The sequence below is a fragment of the Cucurbita pepo genome, chromosome LG01 (genome assembly GCF_002806865.2).
Source record: "Cucurbita pepo subsp. pepo cultivar mu-cu-16 chromosome LG01, ASM280686v2, whole genome shotgun sequence".
Taxonomy (NCBI): domain Eukaryota; kingdom Viridiplantae; phylum Streptophyta; class Magnoliopsida; order Cucurbitales; family Cucurbitaceae; genus Cucurbita; species Cucurbita pepo.
In genome coordinates this window covers 20045977-20065342 of record NC_036638.1, presented here as the reverse complement: position 1 = coordinate 20065342, position 19366 = coordinate 20045977, and the positions used below count along the sequence as shown (strand labels likewise).

The window sequence follows — 19366 nt, the reverse complement described above, 5'->3', positions numbered from 1 at the left end:
CAGAGAACTCAGCTAACGAAGCAAATGGGTGGAAGATCCAGTGAACTCCAAATCGACAAGTCAACTTCACTGCTTGAAAAAGACTCCATTTCAGGTGAACAGCTTTCTTCTTTATCTTCTTCCTCCTCCATCTTCTTCTCTTTCATCACTTGCTGATACTCCTCCTCCTCTTCTTCTTCTTCTTCAACCTTCTCCTCATCTGATCTCTTTCTGTCACATGCTTTTCTCAAGCTTGCTATCATCTCAGAAGATCTCCCTCTCCCATTCCCACCATCTTTCCCAAGCTTCAATTTTAGGCATTCATTAATCCCATTAAAGGCATAGAGAGAAGCTGAAATCTTTCTCTCATATTTCATCCTTTTCATGGCTTCTCTCATCATTGAAGGTGGCTGATCATCTTCATTGATCCCGTCTGCTTCCATTGGCTCCCCTATCTCCTCTGCAATCTCAAATGGAGAGTAGTAACATGGTGGCCCAATGTCATCGAGGAAATGAAAATCCAAAACACATGATTCTTCTTCTGCTTCTTCTTGTTGGATTCCACTTTTTTCATCTCCTTCTGAGTTACTCATCTGGGTCATTCCCAACCAGTTGCCGCTCTCCATATCTCCACCGTCTGATTCATCTTTCTCAGTCAAACACGACTCAAAACTCCTACTGATTTCTTCAATATTGGGGTTGTTGGTGGTGAAAACTTCATGGTCGTTCAGCAAATCACTTAGAACTTTGTCTGTTAAACATGTTGTTGCCAATTCTTCTCTGCATCGATATTCATTTGTGTGTAAAATCCTCTCTTGCGTTGGCTGGTGTTTCTGTTCTTGATGATTATTTGGAAGATTGTTGTTATTGATGGACTTGTTTCTTGCATTCAGCCTTTGGATAAGAAGATTGGTAATCTTTGAAGGAAGGGCTGGTGATGAAGCTGATAAAGGGGAGCAAGGCCAGAAGTTGGTTCTTGTGTTGGAGCCACGGAGCAAGCAAGCTGCCTCATCATAAGCTCTAGCTGCTTCCTCCGCTGTGTCAAATGTGCCCAACCATACTCTAATCTTTTGTATGGTGTCTTTGATCTCTGCCACCCATCGCCCCGACGGTCGTTGTCGGACGCCAACGAATCGCTTTCGAGCTCTTCGAATTCCTCCTAGCTCTGCAGCCACCGCGTCCTCCTTCACCATTTCATCCCATCCCATAGCTCCTCCTTCACCGGAGCTCTTGTCTTCCTCAACTCCTTCAACAGTCTTTCTCTTTCTTGCCATTTGCTATGATTTTTGTTTTGGTTAATTGTCTTCCTCTTCCCCTTTTTAGTGCAGAAGACACTGGAAAGTTAGGATTGCTCGACTTCATCTTGAGTTGCTGTAAGTACATATTTATAAAGGGGGAAGAAGAGAAGTGCTATGGCTGGGGAATTGAAATGGTCTTTCGTGAAGTTTTGGTCCTACATTTTTGTAATTTTTAATATTGGCTTCATCTTAAGGGGCCACATGGCAGTTGATCAACAACTGCAAAACTCAAACCAGGTAAGTTAGTGATGTGATTTTTCAAGTGATTTTTCTGACTCATTCAAAAGGGTTTCTTTATGGCTTAATTAATTTCTTATTTTACTCCAAATCCTTGTAATCAATGATTTCAAGTATTGCTTTAATTGGTACTTAGAAAGAAAGAAAGAAACATCTTTTCAGCATATAGAAGACAAATAACCTTGAAATTATCACTTTCATACAAGGGAATCAAATTGGTAATTAACTCGATACTATTTCACTTTGTGATGATAAATAAATAATATACTATTCGACGATCGTTGTATTTTTTATTGGCTACTTAGGAGTTAAATTACATTTATAACAATTGAGATAGACTAATAGAGACCCAATGAAATGAAGAATTCAAACATCTAACTTTTCGATTAGGGTATAAGATTTATTGTAATACTCGAGTAAATGAGAAATACACGAATAATTGATAGATCAACGTGCTTAGTTTGAAACACTCCTATGTTGAGTGATATTTGTTTGTAGGGGATAGTCTTCACTCTTAAAATGACGATTAAGTAATGTGTTTAATCAAATTTAGATTTCGAATTTTAGATAGGCTTCATGAACTCCGTAACATTTTACTTTGGATAATTAACCATATAATATTGAAAAAAAAAGAAAAAAAAAAGAAAGAGGAAAGCCTGACCAAATTGCTCTCTAACTATTTGTGTTTTGGCAATGAACGTAAATGGAAAGCGATTTATCCAATGTATTTAATGTCACATCATAGGTTAAATATTAATATGTATTTATTTATTTTGAATTTGAGCTTACAAATGTGACACTAGAAATTTAATTTAAAACTTTATAGTTAATCATTGAATATCATATTATTTAACTAAATTTGGGTAACGTCACCCTAAAAAGTTCTAGATGTCGACAAAATTTTTAATTAATTATTTATTTATAAACAATAATGCTATTTGATATTATGCAACAAAAACACATACAAAAAGTCAAAAACTTTGTTACCCTTTGGTTTTTATCTCTCGATTTTAAAAATTAAGACAATCAAATAAGACAATATATCTAATAATTTACCCTAAAAGAAATACACAAAATATTACAAATAGTTATAATAGAAAATAAAATCAATTTTTTTTTACTAATTTCATATTTTATTAAATTAAAATACAATCCACAATTTCTTATCAATAAACCGAAAAACATGTTAACAATCTGTCTTTAAAAAAGAAAATAAATAAATAACACGAGAAAAAAAAAGGGTCTTAAAAAAGCCATGAAAACGTAAAAATAATGAAATAAAAGAGAGATTTAATGAGATGTAACGAATCTAGAGGCGAAGAACTGCTTCAAATAAGAAGACAAAGTCGAGATTATATTAATTTTCAATTTAATCGTTCTTGAAATTAACCAAAATCCACTTGTTTCACAATGCTTTTATTATTATATATGTATGAGTTTTGAATGAATCAAACCCAAACAAATTATAAGCATTTGGAAGTTGTTAATTATTTTGTTAGATGGATTCTAAAAGGAGACTTCTAGAGATATGCTTTTAAATTTCTTCTTCATTTTCTTATTGTATTTAAATATAAATCAAACCCATTCAAAGAAGAAACCATTATTCTATTTAAATACCTCAATTATTCCTTTCCGGAAGTCACACCCTTATAAAAAATGCTTCATTCTCCTCCTTAACCGATGTGGAATCTCACAATCTATCATCTTTTAGGGCTCAGCGTTCTCGTTGGCACTTGTTCCCTTATCCAATCGATGTGGGACCCCCAATCCACTCCTTCAGAGCCCAACGTCCTTACTGACATACCGCTCGTGTCCACCCCCTTCAAGGATTAGTCTCCTCGCATGGTAACCTGGGTCTGATACCATTTGTAACAACCCAAAAAGAAAAACATTTGCTAGGGGTAGGCTTGGGCCGTCACAATCGATTAATTGTTATGTTGTAATCTCTAGGAATTTGAGCTTCAAAGTATCATTCTCGTACTCTACTAGCTTTCTCTAACTCCATAAGTATCGTAGAGATCGAAATTAGGGTTGGCCTCTTCCGGTTGCCTCCCCTATCCGTAGGCAAAGCGATAAATTTATAGGAGTTGATGCATTGTTGAGACGTGTTTTTCAGCATTGGTGCCCACTCCTCTCTGCTCTCTGTCGTCGTTTTCGACCTTGCTAAAATTTCTCTCCGATCTCTTCTAAAATAAATGAGGAATTTTACGGAGAAGCTTCCTCATCGGGTTGTGTCGGTAGACGATCTTCTATTCTCATGTTTTTGTGAAGTATACATACCTTACTAGAACTTCAAAATAGTAATAATAAAATCATAAATAAAGATTAAAATTAGACATGAAAAAAAAAAAGAAAAAAGAAAAGTAAAGGTTGGAAACGAAAGTATATAATGAATTGGGTAAATTCCTTGAGACGCCGTTGGCCATCGAAGCCTTCATTTGCAACAACAAAATTTGGTGCTTCCGACGGGCGTCGGTACCTATTCCTCTTGTTCTTTAATTGTTTCAATTGCTTAGTCACGAATTTTCACGTTCTACAATCTTCGCCTTTGGGTTTCACCATCTCTGATCGAATTGGGTAACCTATCGATTGATGTCTAATTCTCAGGGTCTTCCCAGAAATTGGGACCTTACATGTTGATCGGAGAGCCTTTTATTATTATTATTATTATTTTTTAATTGAATCGAATTGAAGCGTTGATGTTATCTTTTCCTACGATTTTTTAAGAATAATCTTGTTTGATTGGCTTGGATCTGTCGTGCGAGTAAAATGCTGATTTCGCTGATTTGGGCAATTTGATTTTGAAGGTTTGGGCACGATGAGTGAGGTGTTTGAAGGGTATGAGCGCCAATACTGCGAGCTCTCAGCGAACCTCTCAAGAAAGTGCACTTCGGCTGGTGCTCTAAATGGAGGTATTTCCACCTGTTGATTTGTGAATTTTGGTTTCCATATGTGGTTATATTTTCAGATTCCACCTGAAAATTAAATTGAAATTCGCGCCAGTGGCTGTTTCTCGATGTCTGTTATATATATATATTTGTTTATGGATTGCGTATTTGGGATGCTAAATAACAATCGATTCGGGGGTCAAAACTTGTCAAATCTTGGTTAAAATAACTTCGTCTGATTTAGAATTATTTCAATAACATGTTTTTTGTCCTGTTATAAAAACATTTAAATGACATCATGATTAAATATTTTTAACCGTTTCAAAATCACTCTCATACATGTCCGTAGTTAATAATCGAATTACTATTCATAAGCGAATTACTGTTCATAGACAAACATGTATGCATATTGTTAAAATCTGGATCAGTTATAAGTTCTGTTAGATCCCTCACTCTTTATGTTTAGCTTGTTCATTCTTGAATTGGGAAATAATTCAGAAAGAAGATTAGAAAGAGTCCACTCCATATGGTATATTTTCATTTCATGTTAATGATTATTGTAATAACACTCGTTTTATGGCTGCTTTTCGATTTCCGTATCTCTCAACTTTTAATTGTGTATGGCTGCTTTTCGATTTCCGTATCTCTCAACTTTTAATTGTGTGGAGCCAAAATCCTCCCCGTAGATTATTTGATATTACAATGTAGGATACTTTTACTTTGAAGAGATGAAGTAGTTCATTCCAACACGCACATCCAAATACTCGCAAATACCTGCCTATAGGATGCTAATCCATATACATAGCCAGTCTCAAAGGTGTATAATTTTGTCAAAATTTGCAGCCTTTTTGGTCATTCATTGATTGTTCTCCTACTTTCTCTCATGGCTGCCAAACGTCAACTGAGAGAGGAGAAGCAATGGCTCACGAATCAATTGGTTTCAAGCGGACTCATGGAGTTATTGCTTGGATTATTGTAAAATAAGAGGATTTTTAATCCTTTCTCAGCAATGACTTTTTAAGTTTAAGTGTTCACTATCTAGCTTCAAATTTTCTCTAACCTTTTCTTAGTGATGATCATTAAAATTCAATTTGTTTAGTTTCTTTCAAATTGAAGCTTCTTTTATATTATTTCGTTTAATATTAGAGAAAAAAAAGAGACTGACGTTATTTGCTACATGAATGTATCATACCTGCAGAGCAAAAGAAGCAAACGGTTTCTGAAGTGAAGGCTGGGATTGATGAAGCAGAAGCTCTGGTACTTAGTTGACATGTCCTTGTTGAGAAAAATGCCTTCAAACATCATCTTGCAATGTTAATATTATATTCTTTGTGATTTATAGATTCGAAAAATGGATCTTGAGGCCAGAAGTTTGCCTCCTAATGTCAAGGCTGTCCTTCTGGCTAAATTAAGAGAGTACAAATCTGACCTCAACAATTTGAAAAGTGAAGTTAAACGCATTGAATCCGGAAACTTAAATGCAGCCACTAGAGATGAGTTGCTGGAATCAGGAATGGCTGATACACTGACGGTATGTCTGTATCCACTGCTATACTAATTGTTTTTATTACATATATGTTGAAATGACTTATTTTCTTCATCACTGCCACTGCCAAAGAATCTTCCAATTTTTTTTGACGGGTTATAATAAATAAATAAATGGGTGCACTAATCAGCTGTCCGAGACAATATGTATTAGATTGTCTTTTGCTGTGCCTCATTGGAAAACCAAAGATGTTGTTGCTATGTTTCTTGTAGTTGTCAATGTTAAAGTTTTTAACCTATAAGACACGCTTTCTCTTCCTTAATTCTTGATTTTAAGTCCTGAAGCATTCATATATTTATCTTTTGCAATTGTGTAGTAGCTATGACTCATGCCTGCGTACCATTTCATATAGGCATCGACTGATCAAAGAGCAAGATTAATGACCACAACAGAGAGGCTAGGTAAGTCTAGTGATAGAATTAAGGAAAGTCGAAAAACCATGCTAGAAACAGAAGAACTTGGAGTTTCAATTCTTCAAGATTTGCACTCGCAGCGACAGTCTCTCTTGCATGCTCATAATACGGTATGCGATTTTACTTTTCATGTTATTTGTGATGTAGATTCTTTATATTGTGTTCTTGTGATTATGATAAACCAGCCATTGTATTTCATGACCGCCACTATCTTTGTCAAGCAAATCCTTCCCTAATTTTTCCTTCTTAAATTTAGGCTACTTGATCTTTTTTCTTTCATGTTTGTTTTTAAAATTGTATTCCTTTTGGGGGTCTCTCTGCTTGTAGTTTTTATTCTATATTTTCCACCTTTTTCAGCTTCATGGAGTAGATGACAACATTGACAAGAGTAAGAGAGTTTTAACCAACATGTCAAGAAGGATGAACAAGAACAAATGGATTGTTACATCCATTATTGTTGTCCTTGTCTTGGCCATTGTCCTGATTTTGTACTTCAAACTTTCTAAATAGCAAGCTTATCTCCTTCATTTGGGTGTTGCTTGTTGAAACATGACTTCGTGTTTTCTTTTCTTTTTTTCTTTGTGGTCTGTTGTGAGTTTGCACAATGACTCGTGTCAAGATTAACTATTTCTTGCCTGCGTCTCAGTCTTCTGTGTTCAAGAAACAATATTAATGATGTATAAGGTTTACCCAACATTTAATATACTGTTTCTAATACCTTACAGGACATGGTATTCGTTTACATTGAGAATATACAGAAATGCTTTGAGCTAATTTGTTTACTTTCCCAAATGCTTTTATCTTCTATGCTTCTACTTATGTTCTACTAATTACTTCTTCTTCTCCTTCCTGAATGCACAATAATCCTCAACCAATCTATCCATGGCTTTAAGCTTCACGTCCTCAACCATTGCCTTCAAACCCTGTTCATCACAAACCTTTTAACAAATACATATGCATATAAATATATCAAGAGTTCTGAGTTTTAAAAAATGGTTTCCATGGCGTCTTTACCTTCTCTACGATGCTCTGGAAAACATCTTTCGGAACGAAAGTCAGAGCGTCCGGGATATGGAAGCTGAGATTTATTTGGAGTTGAAACTTAAGGCGGCTTCTGATTCCAAATTTTTTACTGTAAATAGCTCCTCTGGAACAAACATTGGCTGAAGATGGCCTGTAGTCTCTATGGATCCCATTGAGCTCCCAATTTGTCTGCCCAAAAAAACAAAACACCATTTATAACTATTTGAGGATGGTTCTTTCAATGAAACGAATTACCATTTGAAGGTCAAGAACTTTTGTGATATTATGAGGAACATCAGATGGGTAGCCTTCTCCACTGGTTTTACTGATGATTTTGATATCAATGGTTGGCCATATCTTCAGAAACAGAAACTCGATTTTTGGTGTCTCAATTCTCCACTCTTCCTTCAAAATATAAGAAGTATAGATATGTTGAACTCTTTTGAATGGAAAAGAAGGCAAAAATGTTGAAGAAAGATGATGAAAAAAGAAAACCTGGTTGAGCTGTTCACTTTTTCCTGGAAATGTTGCTTTCACCACTCTGGGTTTATCTTCCAAGTACTGATCAAAAGAAGCTTTCTACAGCGAAAAATAAAAGTCAATACCTAAACAAAAGGGGGATTCATGGGAGGAAGAAGAAGTATTGTTACCCCTTGAGGCTCATAAAGCGGTATGTCACTGAAAGATCTCAAAGAAACAGATAACAAGTTCTGATCTTTTCTTGGTTTCTGCTGTGATTTTGACACTGCAAAGCACTTCCACCTACTCATTTTTTGGTTTTTGAGGTGGGATTTCTGAAGAACAACGCCATTTTTAACGCACAGACCTGGCTGCTGTGTAATTGAATACAGCATGATGGAGCTTCTCTCCAAAGTTCATAAATCCCTCTATTTATTCATTTAACAAGTTGCACCTCCAATAAATAACAATGTGGGGTCTCGTGGATGATCGATCTCATTATATTATTTGAATGATGGATTAAATAAAGATTATTATGCCTGGATTAGCAAAAGAGGAATCGAAGTTGGATTTTGTTTGGAGTTTTCTAAAAATGGGTAATCATTTCACGCAATTCAAGATTATCGTTTACAATACTATCCTTGCAATTGTTGCAAGAACATGCGTCTCCCCTCTCTTCAAAACACTTGATTATTTCTAAAGTTCATACAATGACTCGACCCAGTGATGATCTTTTAACACTTCCTTTCCTTTCCTCAAGTCGATCCTGGTCGAGGGAGGGAGAGATTGTGTCTTCTTGAGAGAGAGAGAGAGAGAGAGTTCTTAAAATTATTGCTTCACTTAGCTTGTTTTCAGCAGCTGAGTGTTCTTCAGAACTCACAATTTCTCTGCAAATTCAAGTCCAACATAAACGGTAGCATCTAATAGCTAAATTTTTATTTAAAAAAGAGGACTACAAAAAGAAAAAAAAAAAAAAATCAGAGCAACTTCTTGCGCTCAAAGAATGTCTTGAGATGCCATAACTGCAAACCAGCAACAGACAAGCAAACCCCAAGTGATAGGAAACTAAAGGTGGCCATCTTTGCGTTTGTATCTCTATTCAGTTTCTGCATTTCCTCCTCCCTGAAAATAAAAATGGAATACAGTAACAGAGAATCAACCATCACATCATCTCAGACATAAACACATTTCATTTTAGTGTACCTTTCACGGAGATAAAACATCTCATCATGTATGGAGATTACAGTGTCGTACAACTTCTTCAACTCAACTTCCATTACCTAACATAAGAGATGATGATGAACTATGTCATCAGAGATGACCACGACACATTGTTCTATCAAACAAAAACAAGAACACATCTACGTTGAAGTAAGAGTTCAAAACAGAAGCTCAAAAGATCCATATTAAAATAAATATATCTCTTAGCATATCATCATGAAAATTAATGTCCGTGAAATGGGATGTTAGAAAGACCCAAGAGACATGGTTATGAACCACAGGCATAATGAGATGCAAGTTAGTACAAGGAGCTCTTGGTGAAAATTTACTTTCTTTAAGATATTTCAATCATGACATATGTGCGTTATGAGATATACAAATAAATGATCAAAATAGCATATTGATGACCATATTATCAAAAGAGCAGCATAAACTTCATAAATTAAGAACCACCCAAACCTATAAATAATCATTATATATGAAAGACTTCATCTTCTTTTTGCTTTTGTGCCTCTAAAAAGCACCCAACTACTTTGATTCGCAAGCATGACCCTCTTAGTTTAAGTGGCATGACTAGTTTTTCCATTAAGGTTTCCCTTTAGATTAAGTTTCAAAAGGAATATAAATGATAGTCTTGCCTCTAATGAGTAGGGTAGTCCAAAGTCATAGTGTGAGATCTCACATCGGTAGGAGAGGAGAACGAAACATTCTTTATAAGGATGTGAAAACCTCTCCCTAACAGACGTGTTTTAACAACCTTGAGGGGAAGCCCAAAGAGGACAATACTTCTACCGGTGGACTTGGACTGTTACAAATGGTATCAGAGCCAGACACGGGTCGATGAGGTTGAGCCCCACAAGGGGGTGGACACGAGGCGGTGTGCTAGCAAGGACACTTGGCCCCAAAGGGAGGTGGATTTGAGGGGTCCTACATCGATTGAAGAAGGGAACGAGTGCCAACGAGTACGCTAGACCCCGAAGGGGAGTGGATTGTGAGATTCCACATCAGTTGGGGATGAGAACGAATCATTATTTATAAAGGTATGAAAACCTCTCCCTAGCAGATGTGTTTTAAAAACCTTGAGAGGAAGCCCAAAAGGGAAAGCCCAAAGAGGACAATATCTACTGGCGGCGGACTTGGGGATAAAAAAAGATCTGAATTTTTCATTCTTCCAGTGTTTTATGACTTCATTGCAATTTTTCCTTGAAGGTTCCCTTTCACTTTTAGATTCAAATGGATTTTCTATGGTCCAGCCTTCAACCAGAGGGGCAGTCCTTCGCGCTCGTCTCAGACAAAAGAATTTCGATCTTCTATTTCTCTGTTGTTTAGTATAGCATCATCTTCTTAATCTTTCTTTATTTTTCTCCTTTTCACACTTCACCTCGTTCCCTCTTCCTGAAGGCCTTTTTTTGGTATTTTGTTTTTGTCAAACTCTAGAAGGTGAACTCATAAGGAAGCTTACAAGTTCTTTAAATGGTTGTGCAAGGGAGAAATGATATCATTGACACTACCCTGAGGTTGGTCTCCTTTTGCTTGTTTCGACAGCGGTACACTCGGACAAACAAAAGAAATTCTAGCAGAAAACATACTTGTTTTAACAAAGCAAGGTGAAAGCTCCAAAAACGGGCAACTGAATGTATATCAAACCAAACTATGATTTAATGCAAACACTTATCTCAGCATGCAGCCACCACAATGTCCACAAGTTCAAAAAGAATAACATAATATGATGCAAGATGAACTGTTATAAGGCAGAAACAAAATGGGAAATTTCAGGACATACTTCAATCTGCCCTCTCTTAGCAACCTTGGACCAATCGTTAGAAGAAACTCCGGACCTCCATTCAAATTCAACCGTAACTGCACCTGGGGGCTTTTGTTCCGGAGCCCAAAAGCAAGTAATATAATCACCAGACTCAACCGCCGTGAACGCAAATTGTCCAGAATCCACATGATCTGCATTATGATACGTGTTTCCACGAGGCGAACTCACCTAATAAGAACCTCCATTACCTCATATTACTCATCTAAACAAATTCCAGAATCAACAAAAAAACAAACAAAATTCCAGAAAAGAGAGATAGATCAATTTGAAAACACAAATGCAGGCAAAAATCTTAGAAATGAAACAACTCCACCATATCATGTCTGGATAAAAGTAGTTAGTTATCGAATTCGGAATTTCAAACGAAGAACAGAGTTTCCATAAAAGAAACGCGAGGGCATGCAAAAGCGTAAACATAAACATGAAACCTGGAAAAGTTGAGCATTGAATCGGAAAAATGAAAAAGGAAAAACGCAATACCCTGACAGTGAGCATGTGAGAATCGGGAATGGGAACACCTTCGTTGAGATTAACCACCGAATATTTACCGACTGTCATGGAATTGGTCTTGATATCATCAGAAATGCATTTGGTGGAGCCAGATATAAGATCGAAGCGCATGAAATCAGCAACGTTGAACATCAGCCCGAAAAGAATCAAACCCAACAAACTCCATTTCGGCATCTTGATCTCCGGCGGGAGAAAGCCTGCGGCTTAATCACAAACAACGGAGCTCAGCTTCTTTCAAATCCCGTCCAGAAGAATTGAGCTGACACGTCATTCCATTCACACCCAAAATAAAACCACTAATTTTCTTCCAAAACAAAAATACTTTTACTTTAATTTAAATTCCCTAAATAATACATTTATCTAACCAAATAATTAACTTTCAAAATTTCCTTTTTTTTTTTAATATCCTTAATCAAGGTTATTAGTAATATACTATTTTAAAATTATAATTAATTTGTTTATAATAAATCAATATAGTTTATTATTTCAATTAAAAGTAAAATTATATATGGGGAACAAGTAAAGTCCACGTCATCATCGGCCATATAATAAAATGATTAGAAATAATAATGTATAATACCATCTTAAGGTTGACTCATTATTATTATTTATTTATTTAAATAAAATTAGTGTTGATGAAAAAACTATTACACCTAAAACAATAAAATTATTATAAAATCAAACATAAAATTTACAAGTAATATATAAAATTAATTTGTTTTTATTATGTTTGACACGTAATAAAAGATCCGTGTCAAAGATTCTTGACGCACGTGAGTTGCACGTACATTTTAATATTCACCTACCTCCTTCACCTATTAACCCATCCGCACATCATAACAGATATTCCACGCTGGAATTGGTACTTGGAATTTGACATAAATATTTTAATAATTCCTCTTCTTTTCTTTTTCTTTTTTTAATAAATTAGAAAAGTAAATAACCTACAAATACATTTCAAACTTTATTTTTTACGTTTTTGACCTTTGACTTTATTCTTTACGTGATATTTTGAGTATATGATCACATTCGAATAAGAACAGTCATCGAGGTAGGATGACTAAAAAAAAATTAAAAGAATTAAGAATTATTACCTATATCAATAGCTCAATTATAGAAGCTTCGTGATTAAACATGTTTTCTTGGAACAATTTTATGTTAAGTGACCTCTTCAGAATTTTCCTAAAATGTATATTAGCAAAGACAAAACATATTGAAAGGACTCGTGTTGGTTGGTAAGGATAATCTTCACTCTTAGAAGCAAGGAATAGGTAACTTGTTGTAAGAGATGTATGAGAATGTCGGACCCATCAAATGTCGAATCTGAATTCTGAATTCTGAATGAAATAAATAATTTGACTATGTTGTCACAAGAGAATGCCTGATACTGAATCTGAATTCTAAACCGTAAACATAGATTGCTACACTTTATAAAAATTACCGACAAGGTATATTAGAATTTTGACATGATAATATTATAGGCACGAGTGTGTTGTCCATGCAAAGTCAGAAATATACGGTGGTGTGGACCTAGTAAAGCATTGGCCCATCGTTGTTGTTGTTTTTCAATAATGATAATATTCTTAATAATATCTTCTTATTTATTATTTTCAAAAGTTGCATATTTTAATTTTCTTTGGTCGCAAATAAATAAAAATTTCCCCGATAATCTCATTCTAGAGATATAATTTAAAATTTTCGTCATGAATGCTTCAACTTCATATCATTTTGACGTCATTTTACAATACCAAAAAAATTCATCTCGAAACAGAAAAGTTCATTAAAAATTATTATTCTTTTACGTTCAATCCATGCAAGTGTCTCCATATTACTATCAGCTCTATCAGATTAATTTTTTTTTTTTTTCGATATATGTTTTTGTGACAATATGCCAAATAAATTTAGAGATATGTACGAAGTGTACAAAAATGATGGAGTTTGACTTGGTTATTGAGCTATCTCATTCATATTAATTATCTCTAGGACTTTGTGTCACACCGACCCGTCCAAGAGACCAAGAGGATAGAAGCATGATTTTGGTTTAGGTATGCATTGTATCATGTGTTGCGTCAAAGTTGAAATTATTGGTTAGGTACGTAGACCCCTTCCCTTCAAATAAATTACATTTATGCCTAACTTTAAGGCTCAAATAGACTACGTGCGCGAAGTATATGGACACCAAAACACCAAAAGTAATGCGTTGTTCTATGCCACAAGGACGACCTATATAGCTTATTTAAACGGCACTCAAATCAACAATTTGAGGTACCCTATTTTAAGAACTAAAGGAATAATCTTTATTGATGTATTTTTATTTGATCGAGTTTATGGAAGTGAGAGATTTAAATTTTCGACCCTACTCTATACTCAATAATATAACGAATTTAATTAATTAAATTCGTTGTAATCTAAACTTTGTGTATGATATGGTTCGATTATGAGTAAATTATTCGATGTTAAACTAATTATGGTTTCGAAACTAATCTTAGACGAGAAAAGTAAATCAAATATTAAAATTTTAAATATATTGTTATTTAATTTATTATAATAATAATTAAGATTTGAAATTTGGTTTTTCCAACTTTCAAAATGGTTACTTTTTAAAGACTTTATTTTCAAAAAAAACATAATTTGAGCTGAATAAGCACTAGAATTCATCTGAAAAGATGTTTTTAATTAGCGTTATTAATATCTTCATTTAACGTCCACCCACCCGGATAACTATTGATTAAGAAATGGTACTCTTTCGATAAAATCAACCTAGACGTTGCTTGCCATAGAAGCTTGCTAATTAATGGATTGGAAAAGTATTATTACTAATAATCACATATATATACGTTATTCTAACGGAGTTGTTTGACCCATGAAATTCACCGATCTAAAACCTTAACCATTTTGTCTTATCAAATGTTACTGTACTTTAGTTTTATTTAGTTTATGTAACACAAACACGTTAACTCGAGCTTCTTGGTCTCCAAATTTAACTGAAATGTAGCCTAAATTGCATGTGCTAAATAAAGCTTAGCTATTTGCCGGTTAAGATAAAAAGGTCTATCCGAGCTAGTAACCTACGGAGGCTATAGATATGCTAAAATCTCCGTATTTATATATGGAGAAAATTTCTAACATTATGGTACTATTCTATTTATTATTTTTCCTATCACCATCATATATTATCAAAATTTAAAATAAAATGGGTAGGTAGTTGTAAATCTTTAGTATTATACCAAAATAATAATAATAATAATTATTATTATTGTGAAAGCACACGGCCGTTGCAGAAGAGAACAAATCATTTTTCTAAGATATGGGCTTTAAGGGTAGGTGGATTGTGAGATATCACATCGGTTCGAGAGAAAAACGAATCATTCTTTACACGGGAGATGTTTAAAAACCTTGAGAGAAGTCCGAACAAAAAAATTTAAACAAGACAATATCTGCAAACCGTAAGGTTAGGTGTTATAATAATAATAATAATAATAATAATAATTATTGCATTTTATTTAATTTAAAATGATATAGGTAGACATAAATGGATGAGTTCAAACCGTGGGTATTGAGAACAAAACGAAAACAAAATTGACCTTAATTTCCGGGAAATTTTCAAAAGAATTTTGGTTCGGCGAAGCATCGCCATCGACAAATCGGTGCTGGGCGACTTTAAGTGGGATCATAATGTACCGCTTGATGTTGCTAGTCGAGCAATCCTTATCTATACGCGTTCCAATGCGAAGCAACTTGTTCTTGAGCTTCTACGAATGTGGGACAACCTCCTCTCAAATCCATCCCAGTTACTACTGTGTTCACTCTTTTTCGTCTCATGTAATTGACGATTTTCTTACGGAACTCGTAAAAAAGAAAAAATCTGACACTGTGAAGCTTGATCGGACCCCTAATCCGTCTGCTTGAAACAACCCAACCAGAAAAGGAATCGCCGTTTCTTGCTGAAAACGAAATCCGGGAAGCTTCTGAGCTCCAACAAAGTCAAAAGGTAAATCCCATTGTTTTATTTTTGTTTTGGTCTTGTAGAATACTATTAAAAGATGATGACAAAGAAATGGAATGACAGGTCTAAAGTAATTGTCAAATGTCCACATATATTTATATACGGGAAATACACTCCAAATAAGCAATGGGCAACTCATAATCATCCAGTAAAAGGCACCCAACATTTTCCATTTTAATTGCTTCTTAGATTTGTGCATATATAACTCATCTGCATCTGCAAAAAGCTGGTTTGGGTTTAGTCAAGATGAAGTTTGGGAAGGAGTTTTTGTCCCAAATGGTGCCTGAATGGCAAGAAGCGTATTTGGATTACAATAATCTGAAAGCAGTTTTGGCAGAAGTGAGCCTATCTAAGCAGCCAAAAGCTTCAGATGCCTCAGGCAAGCTAAAGAGAAAGGTGTCTTTGTACAGAGCTTTCAGTGGGCTTACAGGGCGGAGGCATTCTCCAAGGATTCAGGATGATGCGATAATTACCAACATAGTTCAGAATGGTTCTGAAGAGAGCTACCAGAGCATGTTCTTCATGTCATCAGATCAAGGGGGTGAAAATGAGGTGGTTTTCTTTAGGAGACTTGATTATGAATTCAATAAAGTGGTGAGGTTTTACAAGAAGAAGGTGGGGGAGTTGATAGTGGAGGCAGAGGAATTGAGCAAACAGATGGATATCTTGATTGCTCTGAAGATAAAGGTGGAGAATCCAGATGTTGCGTTCGAAGATGTCAATGAACATGTCGATCTAGCAGGAAGTGTAGCCACCTCAACTTGTAATTCCATCAATGGCAGAGTTTCAGGTAAGTTAACATTGAAATCAAAGAACATGTTAGATCTTTTGTTGTAAAACTGCAATGGTTTATGTAGGAAAAGAAAGTTTGATTCTTTTTTACTGTCTAGATTGTATTTTTGAAGGACGATCACACTTGGAAATAACTCAGGAAGTTGAGGGGGAAGATGACGCAGCTTCGGTAGACGAGGACATGGAAGCAAAAGAGGCAAAGGGTCACTGCAGGAAGGGGAGCAGAGGAAGCATTCAAGCCACTCAAGAACTCAGGCCCGCTCCATTAGACTTCTTACCCCATGTACGGATTAACATCTCCCCGGAAACACCAGCATCAACTATAAAATACATGGTTGCACGTTCCAAGGCTCGGTTATCGTATAATAAGACCGAGTTGAGGAAGTCAGAAGAATTGATGACTCGGGCCTTGATTCAATTCTACCAAAAGCTTCAAGTTCTAAAAGGCTACAGGTAATGGTAATATATGAGTCTTGAAATCGTAGTGAAGATCATATTTCTTCATGAATTTGTCAAAATGTAATCGGTTTTATTCCTTATGGATCTTCAGCTTCTTAAACACATTGGCCATTTCGAAGATCTTGAAGAAGTATGAAAAGGTCTCTGCAGCTTCCAGTCTATTTAACCTAAAATAAATGATCTTTCTCCTTCAAGTTATTCTGAATCTATAATTTTGTCAATTCAGATAACATCACGTAAAGTGTCAAAGGTCTACTTAGAAATGGTGGATAAATCTCCTCTTGGCTGCACTATTGAGGTCTGTTACAATTCCTGAAGCTTCATTGTGATATATTTAGCCAATTCTTACCTGAAATGTTTCGGTACTGCCACAGCTTACAAGGCTCATAGAAAGAGTGGAGGCTGCTTTCATTAAGCACTTCGCAAATGGAAACCGAAGAAGAGGGATGGACATTTTGAGACGAAAAATCAGAAGGGAAAGACATGGAATTACATTTTTCTCCGGTAATAATACTTGTAGAGCAAAAGCTAATGTTTTTCAAGCTTGAGTTCATGAATTTTCCCAGAGTGTGTATTATAAACATATAGGAAACATGGAGATATTATTGCGATGTCTTATGATCATAAATCTGAATTGATTACCTGCAGGTTTCTTCTCCGGCTGTGCTCTTGCACTTATAGTGGCCATCATTTTAGTTATACACCTAAGAGATATCTTTGAGAGCGAAGGACGCAACCAGTATATGAATAACATATTTCCTCTCTACAGGTAATTTTAGATAGCCACTTTGAATTTCAGCTACCATCTACATACATATATTGATTTTGTACTTTTTTCAGCTTTTTTGGATTCATCATCTTGCACCTGATGGTATACTCTGCAAATATATACTTTTGGAGGCGTTACCGTGTCAATTACACATTTATGTTCGGCTTGAAGCAAGGAACAGAGTTGGGTCACCGAGAGGTCTTTTTCCTTAGTTCAGGTCTTGCTGTGCTCACATTGGCTTGTGTTCTTTCACATTTGGATATGGAGATTGACCCAGAAACCAAAAGCTACAAAGCCATAACCGAGTCGATTCCTTTAGCTCTACTCACTGTATGCTCCATCATTCATTGTGTAGTGCATGCCTCTAGTATTTATATCTTCATGCTGTAGCTATTATATTAAGAGTAAAGCCATGTCTGAACTGAACTCATTTTGCAGGCTGTTCTTCTTATAATATTTTGTCCTTTCAACATCATATTCCGTTCTAGCCGCTTCTTCCTCATTCATAGTGCATTTCGTTTGGTCTGCGCTCCGTTCTACAAGGTAGCCATGAGAAGAGAAGTTTAACAAATTTGACTTTCTACTTTTGATCGAAAAAGTGTTGGGTCAGTGCTAATTCACATCTTCTTTGCGTTTAGGTTACAATGGAAGACTTTTTCTTGGCAGATCAACTTACCAGCCAGGTTTGACATTCACCTGATTTCATTATCTTTCGTGCTCCCTGGAAATTTTAAACAACAAAACTAATACGCTTTACAATTTCACATCAGGTGCAAGCCTTCAGAAGTTTAGAATTCTATATCTGCTACTATGGGTGGGGCGACTTCATACGACGAACGAATTCATGCTCTCAGAGCAAATTTTTTGAAGCTTTTTACTTCGTTGTTGCAATTATTCCATACTGGATTCGTACTCTTCAGGTAATCAGCTGGTTTAGCTGATATTCTTTTATCAACTTCTCTAATGTATCAAACCATCAGAGCTAAGGTTGTTTAATGCTTGCAGTGCATTCGGCGCTTGATTGAAGATAAAGACGTAAAGCATGTGTTTAATGGACTGAAGTACTTCTCAACAATTGTTGCAATTGCAATGAGAACAAGCAATGATTTGAATATGGGGTTGACATGGAGAACCTTGGCTCTTGTTAGTTCTGTTGTTGCAACAATATCAGGCACATATTGGGATATAGTATGTGACTGGGGCCTTTTACGACGCGACTCGAAAAATCCATGGTTGAGAGACAAATTACTAATATCCAACAAGAGTGTTTACTTTGCAGCAATTGTAAGAACACTACTTGGAAAAGCTGTTTGCTTTCTGCTATTAAAACCAAAAGTAGCTGATAATTATACTTGGGATCTGAATTCAAGGTACTGAATGTCTTGCTACGGCTTGCTTGGATGCAATCAGTATTAGGTTTTAGAGAAGCTCCATTCATCCATAGACAAGCGTTGATTGCCATTGTCGCCGTGTTGGAAATCATTCGACGAGGAATCTGGAATTTCTTCAGGTGTGTTCTACTTTCCTTCATAATCTCAGGGAATGAATTAAGAGGGAAGTTTTTATTTGTGAAAGAAAGACTTGTAAATTTTGAATCCTTCAGGTTGGAGAACGAGCACCTAAACAATGTGGGGAAATACAGGGCATTCAACTCTGTTCCACTCCCTTTCAATTACGACAATGAGGAGATGAGGACCGGCTAATGAAGAACACAGATACTTTCTCTACTAATTTTTTTAATTCTTACACATGGCTTGATGGCTTGATTTTCTTTTTGTTTGTAATTCAAGTGTAGAAAGCAAGTTGTTGCTCTTATCATATTGAACAAGAAATAGGATTAGTTTACCCTGAGAATCTGTAAAAGGAAAAAGAGAAAGGATTAAAGATACCATTTCCTCCATACAAATGGATTGATTCGACAATTCAAGTTCATTTGCTATG

General features: G+C 35.5%; 5 protein-coding genes across 7 annotated transcripts; 2 read left to right on the top strand and 3 right to left on the bottom strand.

The window, feature by feature from the left end:
- Positions 1 to 4: 4 nt before the first annotated feature.
- On the bottom strand, positions 5 to 1593 carry LOC111785886. The gene is made up of 2 exons (XM_023666284.1): positions 160 to 1593; positions 5 to 102 (listed from the first exon to the last, which is right to left on the bottom strand). The coding sequence occupies exons 1-2, from the start codon at positions 1251 to 1253 to the stop codon at positions 9 to 11; spliced, it is 1188 nt and encodes a 395-aa protein (XP_023522052.1). The 5' UTR covers positions 1254 to 1593; the 3' UTR covers positions 5 to 8.
- Positions 1594 to 3912: 2319 nt separating this feature from the next.
- On the top strand, positions 3913 to 7103 carry LOC111780824 (vesicle transport v-SNARE 13-like). Of its 2 annotated transcripts, none has more exons than XM_023661238.1 (6): positions 3913 to 3989; positions 4322 to 4426; positions 5601 to 5659; positions 5745 to 5933; positions 6301 to 6471; positions 6719 to 7103. In XM_023661238.1, the coding sequence occupies exons 2-6, from the start codon at positions 4333 to 4335 to the stop codon at positions 6869 to 6871; spliced, it is 666 nt and encodes a 221-aa protein (XP_023517006.1). In that variant the 5' UTR covers positions 3913 to 3989; positions 4322 to 4332; the 3' UTR covers positions 6872 to 7103. The 2 variants fall into 2 exon arrangements, with proteins under 2 accessions (XP_023517006.1, XP_023517007.1); XM_023661239.1 differs by having other exon boundaries at positions 3943 to 4091.
- LOC111780797 lies at positions 7054 to 8262 on the bottom strand. 2 transcript variants are annotated; one of them, XM_023661236.1, is made up of 5 exons: positions 8035 to 8262; positions 7880 to 7963; positions 7640 to 7789; positions 7376 to 7573; positions 7054 to 7284 (listed from the first exon to the last, which is right to left on the bottom strand). In XM_023661236.1, the coding sequence occupies exons 1-5, from the start codon at positions 8236 to 8238 to the stop codon at positions 7192 to 7194; spliced, it is 729 nt and encodes a 242-aa protein (XP_023517004.1). In that variant the 5' UTR covers positions 8239 to 8262; the 3' UTR covers positions 7054 to 7191. The 2 variants fall into 2 exon arrangements, with proteins under 2 accessions (XP_023517004.1, XP_023517005.1); XM_023661237.1 differs by having other exon boundaries at positions 7658 to 7789.
- A 169-nt stretch (positions 8263 to 8431) lies between these two features.
- On the bottom strand, positions 8432 to 11694 carry LOC111810169 (transmembrane emp24 domain-containing protein p24delta9-like). The gene is made up of 4 exons (XM_023696773.1): positions 11370 to 11694; positions 10848 to 11057; positions 9047 to 9123; positions 8432 to 8965 (listed from the first exon to the last, which is right to left on the bottom strand). The coding sequence occupies exons 1-4, from the start codon at positions 11571 to 11573 to the stop codon at positions 8821 to 8823; spliced, it is 636 nt and encodes a 211-aa protein (XP_023552541.1). The 5' UTR covers positions 11574 to 11694; the 3' UTR covers positions 8432 to 8820.
- Positions 11695 to 14988: 3294 nt separating this feature from the next.
- LOC111803988 (phosphate transporter PHO1 homolog 3-like) lies at positions 14989 to 19357 on the top strand. Its single transcript, XM_023688622.1, has 14 exons — positions 14989 to 15390; positions 15469 to 16195; positions 16296 to 16650; positions 16748 to 16796; positions 16883 to 16954; positions 17031 to 17160; positions 17305 to 17425; positions 17497 to 17755; positions 17864 to 17968; positions 18064 to 18108; positions 18196 to 18345; positions 18431 to 18709; positions 18796 to 18935; positions 19029 to 19357. The coding sequence occupies exons 2-14, from the start codon at positions 15652 to 15654 to the stop codon at positions 19126 to 19128; spliced, it is 2349 nt and encodes a 782-aa protein (XP_023544390.1). The 5' UTR covers positions 14989 to 15390; positions 15469 to 15651; the 3' UTR covers positions 19129 to 19357.
- Positions 19358 to 19366: the final 9 nt, after the last annotated feature.

Coding starts and splice junctions, on each gene's coding strand:
- LOC111785886 (XM_023666284.1), bottom strand. CDS start 1,253: ATGGCAAGAAAGAGAAAGACTGTTGAAGGAGTTGAGGAAGACAAGAGC. Junction 103..159: donor GAAGAAGAAGAGGAGGAGGA/GTATCAGCAAGT, acceptor TAAAGAAGAAAG/CTGTTCACCTGAAATGGAGT.
- LOC111780824 (XM_023661238.1), top strand. CDS start 4,333: ATGAGTGAGGTGTTTGAAGGGTATGAGCGCCAATACTGCGAGCTCTCA. Junction 4,427..5,600: donor GGCTGGTGCTCTAAATGGAG/GTATTTCCACCT, acceptor TCATACCTGCAG/AGCAAAAGAAGCAAACGGTT. Junction 5,660..5,744: donor TTGATGAAGCAGAAGCTCTG/GTACTTAGTTGA, acceptor TGTGATTTATAG/ATTCGAAAAATGGATCTTGA.
- LOC111803988 (XM_023688622.1), top strand. CDS start 15,652: ATGAAGTTTGGGAAGGAGTTTTTGTCCCAAATGGTGCCTGAATGGCAA. Junction 17,756..17,863: donor TTCCTTTAGCTCTACTCACT/GTATGCTCCATC, acceptor CTCATTTTGCAG/GCTGTTCTTCTTATAATATT. Junction 18,936..19,028: donor GGAATCTGGAATTTCTTCAG/GTGTGTTCTACT, acceptor TGAATCCTTCAG/GTTGGAGAACGAGCACCTAA.
- LOC111780797 (XM_023661236.1), bottom strand. CDS start 8,238: ATGCTGTATTCAATTACACAGCAGCCAGGTCTGTGCGTTAAAAATGGC. Junction 7,964..8,034: donor CGCTTTATGAGCCTCAAGGG/GTAACAATACTT, acceptor TTTTCGCTGTAG/AAAGCTTCTTTTGATCAGTA. Junction 7,574..7,639: donor AAGTTCTTGACCTTCAAATG/GTAATTCGTTTC, acceptor TTTTTTGGGCAG/ACAAATTGGGAGCTCAATGG.
- LOC111810169 (XM_023696773.1), bottom strand. CDS start 11,573: ATGCCGAAATGGAGTTTGTTGGGTTTGATTCTTTTCGGGCTGATGTTC. Junction 11,058..11,369: donor CTCACATGCTCACTGTCAGG/GTATTGCGTTTT, acceptor GGTTCTTATTAG/GTGAGTTCGCCTCGTGGAAA. Junction 9,124..10,847: donor CTAAGAGAGGGCAGATTGAA/GTATGTCCTGAA, acceptor CTCTTATGTTAG/GTAATGGAAGTTGAGTTGAA.